The 14,743-nt window shown below is 37.0% G+C and overlaps 1 protein-coding gene across 1 annotated transcript; it reads left to right on the forward strand.

The window, feature by feature from the left end:
* Window positions 1-1,339: 1,339 nt before the first annotated feature.
* On the forward strand, window positions 1,340-13,860 carry stk3 (serine/threonine kinase 3 (STE20 homolog, yeast)). The gene is given in 11 exon segments (NM_199672.1): window positions 1,340-1,478; window positions 1,765-1,845; window positions 1,938-2,066; window positions 2,166-2,280; window positions 2,407-2,571; window positions 4,830-4,997; window positions 5,089-5,226; window positions 8,040-8,165; window positions 8,260-8,461; window positions 12,135-12,307; window positions 12,389-13,860. Coding segments are annotated over 11 exon segments (1,479 nt in total). The 5' UTR covers window positions 1,340-1,455; the 3' UTR covers window positions 12,548-13,860.
* Window positions 13,861-14,743: the final 883 nt, after the last annotated feature.

Below are 14,743 nucleotides of genomic sequence, written 5' to 3' on the forward strand. Positions count from 1 at the left end.
CTATTTTATTGAGCAAAAACTCCAAAAGCAGTTGAGGAGATCTCCTAGCTTCTCACTCTGCTCTTTTCACAGACACACACACACACACATATTGCACAAACACACACACGCACTTAACCCTGCTCCGAACGACAACGCGCGCGCACACACACGCACACACACACACACAAACACACACACACACCTCCGGACGACAGCACACGCACACACAGACACACACACTACTCCTCGTCCACGGAGCTCCGTTAACGCAGCACGCGTCGCGTTTTTAACGTGACTTTGCACGCGATAAGAGAATATAGCCAGTTAACCTGATACAGTACACGCGGTTACAAGTAACAAATCACAACTAAATACATTTGCAAGCTAGAGTCAACGAGGCAACTTTAATCGCACGTACTTACACTTGAGAAATGGAGGAAGAAAAATCCTGACGTCCATCAATAAGTCACTCTTTACTGATCCTTCCTTTAACAAACGCTGATGAAGTATTCTTTGTAGCATGTAGCTTCCAGAAGTTTCCAGTAGTTTCCAACTGCTTGGTTATAATGCTGAGGTTTTATGTTTGGGTAGAGACTCAATATATCCATCTGCAGTGTGACTTCAATCGACCGGCATGTTTGTGTGTGTGTGTGTTTGTGGGTGTGTGTTTGTGTGTGTGTCTGGGTTTCTGCGTCAGAGGGCGGGGCCTCAGGTTTGAAATCTCCCGGGTTTGCGCGTGCACGTGAATAACTTGGTTTCGTTCGTACGTCATGGCGAAACACCTAATGAATCGGTATCAAGGCGACTCGTTTGAAGCACTATGAGTCGACTCTTTTATAGATGAATCAACCGTTTTAAACACTGTACACTAACAGATTTAAGCCTTAGCTGGATACTTCACTTCACTTAGAGCTGTGTTACACAATACATGGAGGGGAATTTTCAAAAACCCATAATATGGGCTCTTTAAAAAGAATATATTTTAGAGCAGTGGTACCGTGTAACCATAATATTTTCATCCAAGGTTATCATACCGTCAGAATCTTATACAGGCCGATGTCTGCTTGTCAATAAAAAAAGAAGATAATATTAAGAGGATAAAACTGAGAGAATGTATGCAAGTATTTCTCAGATAGTTTGTTCGTATTTTTTATAGTTCTTAAAATAAACAAAACAAACAAACTCCGTTCAAAGATACACGCAACTTGCAAGCTCGTCGTCAAACGAGTGAAAATTGTAGTATCTCATACTGTAAAATATTACGTTTGTAGGACTTTTACTTTGACGAGTCGTTTTTCATGGAAAATTACACACGTCAGCTGGCTTCACATCGTTGTTAGCAGCGGCACGGAAAGACATAGCAGTGCTTCCTTAAACTCCAAACAAAACATGCGTTATTGCTTTTTCCCTTAGGGTTTGAGCAAACAACTTTTACATTTTTACGCAAATTATATTTTTATCTGAATAACAAGAATGGAGCATTCGGTGCCCAAAAAGTAAGTCACTATCTCGGCTAACCAGTTAACAGCTAAGCTAATATTTACAGGCCTCATCTGAGCAACGAAACTGACACTTCAGATCGCCGACCGAACTATAAAAGATCGTTTGGTTTATATTTAGATGTTCGTATTTATAACTACATGATCAATACTTCAACGCAGTCTGACTTCATGCAGTTTTGTTATATTGTAGATTCTAGTTTTACGTTATAACTGCTAGTGTGGGATCCAATGATGTTTTATGCATTTAATAAAGTAACGTTTCGACTGTTTTGATCAACAGTAAGCTGAAGAAACTCAGTGAAGACAGTCTTACCAAGCAGCCAGAGGAAGTATTTGATGTTCTTGAAAAGCTTGGAGAAGGGTGGGTAGCATAATATTTGTCAACATAGGTAGTGAATATGAATGCTTATGTTTTGTTTGACACTTCTACATTTCAAATGCACTTTGCTTCAGATCATATGGAAGTGTTTTTAAAGCCATTCACAAGGAATCAGGCCAAGTTGTGGCCATTAAACAGGTTCCTGTCGAATCAGACCTGCAAGAGATCATCAAGGAGATCTCCATAATGCAGCAATGTGACAGGTAAAACAACATACTTAGTTTATATATTTATTATTAATGTAAATTTGGATGTGTGTGAAGAACGTAACAACATTTTCATTCCTCATTGTGTTTTAACAGCCCATATGTGGTGAAGTACTATGGCAGCTATTTCAAAAACACAGATCTGTGGATTGTGATGGAGTACTGTGGTGCTGGATCTGTGTCTGATATTATTAGACTGCGCAACAAAACGGTGAATAAAAATACTATGAATGCACTATATAGCATCATCAGTGTAATTTAAGTTAGATTATTATATCTAAGAGATATTGATGTATCAATAGAGCTTCATAACAGAGACTTTTATTTGCTTGACTAGCTTACTGAGGATGAGATTGCCACGGTCCTCAAATCCACACTGAAAGGTCTGGAATATCTCCATTTTATGAGGAAAATCCACAGGGACATCAAAGCCGGGAATATTCTCCTCAACACTGAAGGTCATGCTAAACTAGCTGATTTCGGAGTAGCTGGACAACTTACCGTGAGTTTTTCAACCTACCTGCTAGATTGCATAGATTGATGTGGTTTTATTTGTTAAAAAATAAATAATATTATAATAAATACATTGATATAAGTAATTTAACTAGGGATGCACAATATATCGGCGGCCATATCTTTATTGCTGATAAATTTTATTTTGTTATTGGTCCGAAATCAAAATTAGGCCAATATCTTAAAGCCGACAGATTACGTAATTGTACAGACCTGCCTGCCTTGCGCATGCGTTGGTCGACCTTGTTCAGACGTGTCCAGTGCACTATAACGTAGCTTATCTCACATTGTTTATTCATCCATCCTTTCTTTGTGTGGTATTGCTGTGCGCAAATAACTCTGTAAGTAACCATATCCCTTATCAGATATGTTTGATAGAGTATCATTGTGTATTTTGGTTTAAATCGCCTCAGGCAAAGTATTAAATGTGTAAATATAATAGCAGCGATGCACACATGCTAAGCAACTCGTTGGGTTGTTTGTAATCTAATATGATTATTTGTTATTATCAACGCGTTGCTTGCCATTCGTTGTTGATGTAAGATTGTATTCGGTTTGATTTTGTTATTTAACCTATTGTTTTTATGCAACGGTCTAGTTGGATGTTAATTTTCTAAGCAATGAAAGGGAAACCATTAAGTTTTGGAATGCTTATTTATGTGAAATCATAAATTTAGGCCTATAGTAGGGTTGTCCACACTCGGTCCTAGAGGGCTGGTGTCCTTTAGGGTTTAGCTCCAACCCAAATCAAACACACCTGAACCAGCTAATCAAGCTCTTACTAGATATACTAGAAACTTCCTGGCAGGTGTGTTTTAGCAAGTTAAGCTAAACTTAGCTGGACACCGGCTCTCCAGGACCAAGTTTGGACATCCCTGGTCTATATAATCACCTTACAATTTTGAAATTATTGCTTTTTTGTTTTGAGTATAGACTATTCAGTTCATAAAGCCCTGCTCACACTAAGATTTCAGCCACAATTTTGTCATCTGAGACGATGGGAAATCCTAAAAGATTCTTGAAATTCGTGATCTTTGATCGTTGGTTTGACATGTTCAGTGACAGATGCTTAAAGCCCGTTGCGATCAGATTTTTTTTGTGACAACAGCTGCAATCTGAGAACCAATAGGACCTCAGAATTTGATGTCACAATCTATGCAACAATTCAAATGACCATGTGAAAATGTCAAAGAGTCTTTTTCATTCTGGTTTTATTATTGAGACACGCCGTGTGCAAAATTGCAGCTACAGATTGCGGGGATAGTGGGATAGTGAAAGTGTCACGGGTGGATGACGTCAAACTCCGGGGGCATTTTCTTTCATGTTTGGTGCATTTTCATTGTCGTTCAGTCTGACTTTATGACAGCTGAGATCTTACAGTGTGGCATGGGAGCCATGTTCGAGCAGTCTGACATGCTACAATCATTTAGGATTATAAAAAAACAATCGCACAGTGAAAGCCGGCCTTAAGATCAGTTCAAACTTTTACAAAGTTTAAAAAAAAAATGAAATCAGTTGTTCACTGTATAAAATATAACATTTTGAGATATTTATATTTATCGGCTAATATATCGGTTATCGGCCTCCAGATCTTTAGTTATTGGTTATCGATATCACCAAAAACCCTTATCGGTGAATCCCGAAATTTAACATTCATATAATATCATTTAACATGCATGGAAATGTGTGAATTATAGTTTTGGGTTAAATTCTGTATTTTAGCTTTGTCAAACTGCACTAAAACGTTCAATAAAAATCTATTTGAAGAAAAAACATTTGATAATGCTTGTTCAGAACATCCATTAAAACATCATTTTACTTTTTTTCCTAAAAAACATAGTACTATATATATTGTTTACTGAGCTAATAAAATTCATTTAATCATAAGCGTTCATAAGAATATTTTCTGTTTTCTTTTTTATTTTATTGGATAAATTTAATTCAGCTAAAAGCTTGCTATTGAAATCAAAAAAACTTTCTCAAGGTAAAGTTTTACAGTTACATATACTATTTTACATCTTTCACAGTTACTTTTTTTTGTAAACCAATGAAATATGGGAGTTTTCCATCAGTGTTTTTTTTTTTTTTGTATCTCAGAAATCTCTGTATTCTGTATCTCAGACTCTTACATGATGGAACTCAAAACTTTTTCTCTCATCGACAGTCATTTATTTAATGTCTCCAAGCCAATTCTGTATATGTCTCATGAATCATTGTAATCCTGTTTGTTTATATTAACCACACAAGGACACAATGGCCAAGAGGAACACAGTTATAGGAACACCCTTCTGGATGGCGCCCGAAGTAATCCAAGAAATTGGGTACAACTGTGTGGCAGATATCTGGTCTCTCGGCATCACATCCATAGAAATGGCTGAAGGAAAGCCTCCGTATGCAGACATACATCCAATGAGAGTGAGTGGAGAACACTGAGAGGAGTCTATGACTTAAAAACATTGAGTAAATGCTGGATGATGGTGACTATATCTGTTTTTTCTGTCATTAGGCTATTTTTATGATTCCCACAAACCCTCCACCCACGTTCCGCAAGCCAGAACATTGGAGTGACGATTTCACAGATTTTGTGAAGAAATGTCTGGTGAAAAACCCAGAACAGAGAGCAACGGCAACTCAACTGCTGCAGGTATGAGAACTAAGAACCACATACAGCGGGGAAATAAGCATCAAACACGTCCTGTTTTTTTCCTGGGAATAATATTTCTAAGGAACTATTGACATGGAATTGAACCAGATTTTGGTAAAAACCCAAACAATACAAACAAAAACAAAAAATCTGAAAAATTAGTTGTATAATTACAATAAAATGACACAATGAGAAAGTACTGAAATACTGAAACGTATTTCACACTTTGTATAAAAGGCTTTTTTGGCGATGCCTCTCATTTGGAGACTGAAGTCGCATGAATTGCTCAGGTGTGAGTTTTTTCAACAGAGTGTAGAAATCTTGATGGTTTCTATTGGATTCAAGTCAGGTGATTGGCTGGGCCATTCTACAGCTAGATTTTCTTTCTCTGAAAGCATTTGAAGGTTTCCTTGGCTGTGTTTTAGATCATTGTCTTGCTGAAATGTCCACCTTGGTTTTATCTTCATCATCCTGGTAATGTAAATGTTGGACTGAAGCAGCTAATATTAATTTACAATGAGGAAGGGCAGAGGGTTGCTGAAAAACTACTGAGATTTAAGCTGCTGTCTGGGCTTTCACTGCCTTTCTACACCTTCCTTTCTTCATGTGTTCAATACTTTTTCCCTGCGTCATTTAATTTTATTTTGCATAACTAAATTTGAAACTAATTAGATGTTTTTTTTGCATATATGTATTTCTTTAGTTGTTATAAACATTTAGGGAAGTCAACGGCACCTTTAGAAATATGTTTTCTGAGAAAAATGGTGACAGGTTCAATTTTTATATTCTCCGCAGTATTACCAACCAATAGTTCCTATTTGTGACTCGTGCAGATACTCATTTATTATTTGAGAGGATGCTTTCCATCAAACCATGATACTTGGATGTTTTTTTAAAAAAAAGTATCCCCAAGAAGAATTTTGTTATTTATCATATATTAAATTGAAAAATCATATATAATGTTTTCAAATCACTTTTATTGTCACATCATCAGCAGCACGTGTGCTATGATGAATGAAAAGCTTTTTATTGTAGAATTAATTTATGTGTGAGTTATGAAGTTAATATATGTATATATGTATAAATGTAATATATGTATATGTAATATATGTTTATCTCTATTAGGGCTGAACAATATATTGTCTCAGCATTGATATCATAATGTGCTCATTTGGAGTTGTCACATCGCAGGAGCTGCAACATTGAGTTTGGATTATAATTTATCATTTGCATGTGTTTTTGAGGCTTTGGATGAGGATATCAAATGTATTCAGGCCGAAGAAATTGCACTATTTGTAACTTTAATAACAATTCATTTTTTTGGATTATTTATAAAACAAAGACTATGCAGTATTTTATTGCGTTTATCTATGCTTGGAGATTACTTACAGATGCACTGCCCTACTGCATCATCCCAATCAATCCAAAATGATAAATTCTTTCCAAAGAGGTATTCAAGTCATCTGGGGCCTCATGTATCAATTCTGCGTATGCACAAAAACTTTGCGTACGCCAGGTTTCACGCTCAAGTTTGCTAAATTTGCTAAAGATGAAATGAACGTGAGAATGTGCGTTGGTCCACGCTATTTTCATGCCTGGCGTACGTGCATTTCTTGTGTGTGTTTGTTTTATTTCCATTGGCGACTCTGAGAGGCAATTATGTTAAATTGCACACCACAAAGCACCTTTGAGCTGTGCAATAGCAGCTGTATGAGACGGGATCATCCGCATGTCTAGCAGGTATATAAGGTTTCCATACCATACCATACAGTTGACCAGCCAAACATTATAGCACAACTTGCAGCGATCACCGGTTTTCCCAATGTAATCAGATCGATCTACTGCACGCACATTGCTATAAAGGCGCCATCTGAAGACAAATTTGCATACCTGAATCAGAAACATTTCCATTCAATAAATGTGCAAATAATATGTGATGCTCAAATGCGCTTAACGTAATACACACACTTATGAATGATTCCTACTTCCTTGTGATGAAGAGTAGGCAAAATCTGATATGTAATGGGTAAAAAAAGAAAAATAAGTTGATCAGACACTGGGTTTGAACCTGGTTCAGGAATGATAGTGTCAAAACATGTTGCCATGCGCTTTATGAGCTACGTCACTCGCACTGCTGAAGTCTGCTCAACTATCACTCTTTTAGCTCATTCCAAGGTGTCCAATGAGACACCGCTGCGTTACCGTGTCAGCTAAACCCTCCCATTCTTTTTTTTCCCTTTTTATTAATTTCGGAGGACCAACTTGCAAAAAACACAGATTTTCTCCAGTCTGCCTCCGATAGGCGCACCACCAATTCACATTCTGTTCATAGTTTTTCTTTTTGCTTGCTTTTGCCATTGCTTCTTCATTTGGTTTTGTCAAAGTAGAGTCATTAGCATATTCATACGGAGGAGGAGGCAGGGAGGTTTTTGCGCTCGTGCATATTGCGCTCCGTTTCACGTTTATTCTGATGTACAAAGAGAATATGCGTGTGATTCGGCATACACAGTGTTTCATTCATCAGAATTTTTACTGCGTATGCACATTTACAGCTTTGTGCATACGCAATATTTTAGTATGAATTTAACGCAAGTCTTCAAACATAAGGCCCCTGGTGTAATTGTATTCATATCACAATCCATATTGCAGAATGCAAAATATCGCAATGTTACATTTTTCTAATTTCGTGCAGCCCTAATCTGTATTTATCTTGCCATTAAGTAGTGATAGCTTGTTGATGTCACAATAAATAAATAAACAAAACTAACCATGATTGTAAAAAATTCCTACACTTCACATTTTGTCTCCTGCAGCATCCGTTTATAGTCGGTGCTAAGCCGGTGTCTATCCTGCGTGACCTGATCACAGAGGCGATGGATATGAAGGCCAAGAGACAGCAGGAGCAGCAGAGAGAGCTGGAGGAGGATGATGAGAACTCGGTGAGAGAATTCACTGACATTGCATATTACTTTGGTTTACGATGAGCAAAGCATTTGTGTTTCAGCTAATATTGAATGTGACTGGCTTCTACAGGAGGAGGAAGTGGAAGTTGATTCCCACACGATGGTGAAGTCTGGTTCCGAGAGTGCTGGCACTATGAGAGCCACGGGAACCATGAGTGACGGGGCTCAGACTATGATTGAACATGGCAGCACCATGCTGGAGTCTAACCTGGGCACTATGGTTATCAACAGCGATGATGAGGAAGAAGAGGAAGATCTTGGCTCAATGAGAAGTGAGCGCTTATGCCTTTTTCTTTTTGATAAAATTTTTAGCATAACGCTTAAGACAAAGAAGTGATAGTATCAGGGTTCCCACACTTCTTAAAAGTACTTGAAAATAATTATTTTTTTTTACATACATAGTTCTTAAAAACAAAGATAGGTCATTAAATGTGCTTATATGAAATTTGAAATAAAATTAGCTTATGATATTTCAGCAATTGTACTGTGCTGCTGTCAAAAACAAAACTAATTTATGTGATATGTTGTTATATGATATTATATTATATGATATTCTAAATTGTATGATAAATTCTTAATTTAAAAATCTTAATTTTCAATATTATACAAGAACTATGACAAATAATGCACATTTTAGCAATATTTCACAAACCACATTTGAAAATTACCAGTATTGAATTCAACACATTTTATCAAAGTCCTTTAAAGATGACTGATTTAAACAGTCAGGAGTTTCATGGTGCTACATATGCTGAGGGAATTAAGAAATGTGCTTGATTTGAAATGAATGGTACTTTAAAGTCCTTGAATCTGCTGTTTATGAAAGAGTGAGAACTCTGTAGTTTTTTTAAATCATATAGAAGCGAAAATGTCAAAAACAGGATACACTGGTCCCTCACTCACTATAATACAGTTCACTTTTTGTGTTCCTGCAATTTCGGAAATTTTTTTTTCGTGCAATTTGACGTGCTTTTTTTCTACAGTGCATTGTGTTCTGCGTCCTGATTAGTGCATTGTGTTCTGCGTCCTGATTGGCTGTAGACCATTGTCAATCAATCTTTGTGTCGTGTCTCCTGTACAGCTCAGAATGCGTTCAGCTTGCCGAATTTACATAAATCTTTGATCGCTAGCAGTGGGATTCTGAAGTGCTGAACTGTATGTTTACATGTTTTCTCCCCACAATGTCGACGAAATGTTCTGCGCCGTCAAAGGCACCTGTGGTAGCACCCAAAAGGCAGAGGAAGATTCTAACCATCGCATAAAAAGTTGAACTTCTGGACATGCTAAAGGAAGGTAGAAGTTACGCAGCTGTAGGGCATTATTATGGAATAGATAGATGAGGATCAAATGGTTTTGATCTTTGGTTTCATTCTATAATACTAGATCTTCTACGAAGGTTTGAACTTTAAGACTGTGTAAATGAGAGTAAAGTTTGAAAATGTTAATGCCTGTTTTGAGAAAAGTGTATAAAGTGTAATAAGAGGTTTTACCGCCCTAAAGCATCTATAGTAATTGTAAATATTAAAGCTGACTAATGCATGGATTGTGTATTGCGGGTTATTCTTAGAACGTAACTCCTACGAATAAAGTAGGACCACTGTATATTGCCCTCTGAAGGGCACTTAGGAGTGCAAAAATCAAAGCCGCCATATTGAATTATTGTTCCAAACCAAAACGCCAGGTAGTTGTTTGGTGTCATACTCCACTCCATTCAGAGGGGCTCATCCCTATGCTCTAATCTCTTCAAAGGGACATGCTACAGAGATTAGGACATAGGGATGAGCCCTTCCAACTGGAACCTAGTGTATGTCTCGATAAAATGTAGGATGGGGCTTGATGTTTGTCTGTTGAGTTTAATTGGATGGATGGTTGTGGTTGGCTATTGGTTGATGTCATGAGAGAGCGTGTTTCTTTTATTTAAAAGGCCATAAAAACCCCTGTCTCAGCAGGGTGTTTTCACACCTCTAGTTTAAAAAAAGTCAGGAAAGTGGGTGAATCCAGCTTTGTTTAGGTGGGAGTGTTGAGTAACGAAAGAGGCAAAGGTTTGCATGAAAAGGGGAGCTTCAGTTTGAGCATGCGTTTATTTTCACAGAGGCACAACAACACACAGACACAGTGACTATGTATACATAGACTTCAATAATCAAATTATTTGCCAAATTATTAATTTGTCTACTTTAACTGCAATTTGGCTCTTTCGCTTTCATTCAGGAACATTTCATGCATGCTTCTGTGACAAACAAGCTATTGGATGCGTGGAACTGCTGGAAGAGTGTAGTTTTAATGCAATGTAAATATAGGGGGGAAAAAAACTCTGCATTTCTAGGTAACTTAGATGCACTCGGTAGGTGCAAAGAATAGTGTCAGAAAGCCGTGTGTGTATGGACTACATGTTTACATTCTGAGAGCAGCATTGACATTTATTTATTTTTGTCGCGTGTTAGCAGACCACTGTAATCCACATGTGAGTCCAGCTGTGGGCTCATACCGAGGAATTGAATACAAAACCTTCGTTGTGGCACATTTATAAACACAACGATGACCCAATTTTCACTTTTTCTTGTGAAATATGTGTCCTAACAGTGTTTTTTTAGCAGTGTGGGACACATATGACTGTCAACATCTCGAAGAATGTCCCAGATAAGTCATGTATAATAATTCTTCCAATATTCCCCAAACCATTTTAGGTTTTAATATGACTCATATGGGACAGCACACCCAAAATTTACAACTCTGTCATCATATACTCTTCTTCTGCTTATTCCAAAATAGTTTGAGTTTCTTTTTTCTGTGAACATAAAAGATATATTGTAGATTACTGAGAAGCTGGAAGACATTGACTTTCAATAGAAGTCAACTGAAGTGAATGTTTCTAAGATGCTTCAAAATATCTTCCCAAATATCTAAAACAGAAAAAAGAAACTCATACATTTTGGAAACATCCTGAGGGTGAGTAAACGGTAAACTATTGTGAACACTATATTTTTCCTACATGTATAATATTTGTTAATGTTACCAAATGCCATTGCAGAAGTCAAGTCAGGTTAGAGTACAGTAAATACCTTAAGCTTCACACCAGGAGTGGAAACGCAGCTATTGCATTTTGACCAGTAATTTCTTGCTGTCTTTAATAGGTTGTGTGATGTCATCAAGAAAGTGGAATTAGTGACTATGTTGGTTGTTTTCCCCAATGACATGGTATACCAGATAAAACAGGATTTTTTGAGTCTTGTTTTATTCATAATTATAATAAAAATAATAATTCCTTACATTTATATAGCACTTTTTCTGGACACTCAATGCGCTTTACACATTGGGGGAGAATCTCCTCATCCACCACCAGTGTGCGACATCCTCCTGGATGACACGGCACCAGACCGCTCACCACACACCAGCTGATTGGTGGAGAGGAGACAGACTGATGAAGGCAATTATGATATGGGGATGGTTAGGAGGCCATGATGGACAGATGCCTGTGGGCAAATCCTGGACATCCTGGGATTTTTAGTGACCACAGAGTCGGGACCTCGGTTTCACATCTCATCCGAAAGATGGTGCTCACTGAGCAGTATAAAGTCTCCATTCATATACTGGGGCATTAGGACCCACATAGATTGAGCGCCCCCTGCTGGCCTCACAAACACTACTTCCGGCAGCAACCTAGCTTTCCCATGTAGTCTCCTATCCAGGTACTGACCGGGCGCAGCCCTGCTTAGCTTCAGTTTACGACCATGTGAGAGTTGCAGAGCTAGTTGGCGGCAAATTCAGTCATTTACAATCGTGTCACCAAAAAAATCAGGCTGATATTGTGTAGTTTGAACCTAGCATGCATTAGCTAACAAATATTGTTGTTAAAGTGATTCACTGAAGGTTGAAATGTTTTGATCATCACATTTTTGTGCTACTTTGAGAGTAGACTAATCTGATGTTTTATCCTCTGAACAGGAAATCCTACGTCTCAACAAATCCAGCGTCCATCTTTCATGGACTACTTTGACAAGCAGGACTCAAACAAAGCACAAGAAGGATTCAATCACAACCAGCAGGACCCGTGTTTAATCTCCAAGACTGCTTTCCCTGATAACTGGAAAGTGCCTCAAGATGGAGATTTCGATTTCGTAAGTGCCATAATAGTAATCTTAATTACATCTGTTTTCATGACTCGCTTTCTAAAAGGACATTTGTTTCTGTCTACGCAGCTGAAAAACCTCGATTTCGAGGAGCTCCAAATGCGTCTTACTGCTCTGGATCCCATGATGGAGCGAGAGATCGAAGAGCTGCGACAGCGCTACACAGCCAAGAGGCAACCCATTCTAGACGCCATGGATGCAAAGAAACGCCGGCAGCAAAACTTCTAACTATTGCTGAAGCTTAGAAGAGATCTAATGTGTTTAATCTTTGTACTGATCTGCATCTTACTCTAGATTCCTGCTGTTTGTACGTTTGAAGAAGCTCCCACATTCAAATCACTTTTCCTACTCAAAGATCTTTAATATTAGTTGAAGTTAAAATCATTCACAATCTTAATCAGTCTCACCCTGTTATTATTATGAAGTTTAGCCAATTCGGTTGCTCTTTAATTTCCGATTCAGCCATTTTAGCATCAATGGGTAATACTTTCTTATTACTGTAAATCAGACAAAGTTGAAAAATAACTGTGAAGATTTTGTGGCTGGATTCATACGAAATGCTGGTTGAACTTTTTTAGGTGTGAATAGATTACTAAACCAAAGACAATCAGACATAGAGAATGCCTTAGAGCGCGTGTTAACCCTCATTTTTGAAGTTTGCATCGCCAAGCTATAAGGTGGTATTCGGATAATATGGGACCATGTTACAGTAGAGAATGTACAACGTCTTTACTGGAATCAAGTTTAAGAGAAGGAGAAATGCTTTCCATTCCATCGCAATCTTTCCCTCTTCGGCACAAAGTGAGCTTTGAACACATCAGTCCACGGCTTTGTAAATATGCATGGCTTATTTATGCTGAATGTCACTTTCTGAATGTTTCTGTGTGACGTCTTCCCTATGTTTGCTTCACGGTCATATCTGTGTGAGGAAGTGAGAACTACTTTTCCCGTGCCCCATTTTTAAGTTCTCGCTTTATCTCAGGGGTTGCTTGGCTTTGAACTGTCTCTCTTTCTACATAATAACAATGCAGTGATTTTGCATTTCCGATTATGGTAATGGTACCATCAATACTAGGCCTATTGAGTCTCTCTCTATACCTACAAAAAGCAATACGGTAACTCAAGGATGTAGTAATGTAACAATACGAGTAATGTAAATGGCTTACAAACATTGCTGATTCTTTTAAGAGAAGGATGAGTTGATTTAAATAGACCTTAAAAGTCTCACAAGAACTCTTATTATGGACTGATGATGTCTCTGAAGTATAGTCTGTTAATTTTTTTTCTTTTTTTTCTTTTCTTTTTTTTTTTTTTTTTTTTTTTTTTTTTTTTTTTTACAAAAGCGTATTAGTAAGATAGTTAGGGATGTTACCAATGCCTTACGTTTCCTGCAGTTGTGTTATATCAGTTTATTTCATACTCTGACATTTACATAGGCACATTTTTACTGAACACTCTAATTTATTGTGCATTATTCTTATTGTATGTTATTTTTGCACTCTGCATAGTTTGAATAAAGGTCTGTTACTTGTCTCCCTTAAGCATGTGTTTAGACTTTTATTTAACAACAATACATTTTGGCTATAATATACCGAGAAACACCAAAACAGAGAGATTAAGTGTTTTCCTGTCTTGGAAAAATCAAATTTCACTGTTTTAGAATGTTTTTTGATGCGGGGCACTGATCAATCACATCCAAAAATGTGTGTGTGTATTATATATTTATTTTGGATATGGGATACACAGACTAATTAATAATCCAGACATTGGCAGTTGTTCCGTATTTTGTGATTCATGTTTTTATTTTTCCCATTTATCTATGCTTTTGAATTGCATGGGACCTTGATCTTTCCTCTGACAACTTTAACCTTGAAAAGTTGGAAAAAGTGACTTATTAACACTTTTAATAGTTAAAGTGATACATAATCTGGCTTGGGGTTGTATATTACGATAAAAACTTTGTAATAAGCCGCCAGTACATTTTCTGATATTTAACAGATTTATTTCTATATTTTTTTTGTCTTATATATTATGCTACATTATTTTAAGCTACTAAAATGTCAATAAATATCACTTTAAACTGTAGAGTTGAATTTTTAACATCAAAAGTCTAGAACGCAGAGATCAACGTCCCATAATGCAATTCACAACCACAAATAAACAGTAAACACAAAATACATTGACAGATGTCATTACAGTGTACAAAACTGTTTTGTTACATTCAAATCATATGTATATTTAAATATTAGTCATATATATATATATATATATATATATATATATATATATATATATGCATACATGTACACAATTCTTTAACTATTACTTGCTAAAACTATGTAAAAAATAATTTCCCAGTACTGGGTTGCAGCTGGAAGGGCATCCTTATAACAGAGGCCTGCTAGTAAGTGCTGTGCAGGTAAA

The sequence above is a fragment of the Danio rerio genome, chromosome 19, assembly GCF_049306965.1.
Source record: "Danio rerio strain Tuebingen ecotype United States chromosome 19, GRCz12tu, whole genome shotgun sequence".
NCBI classification, from domain to species: domain Eukaryota; kingdom Metazoa; phylum Chordata; class Actinopteri; order Cypriniformes; family Danionidae; genus Danio; species Danio rerio.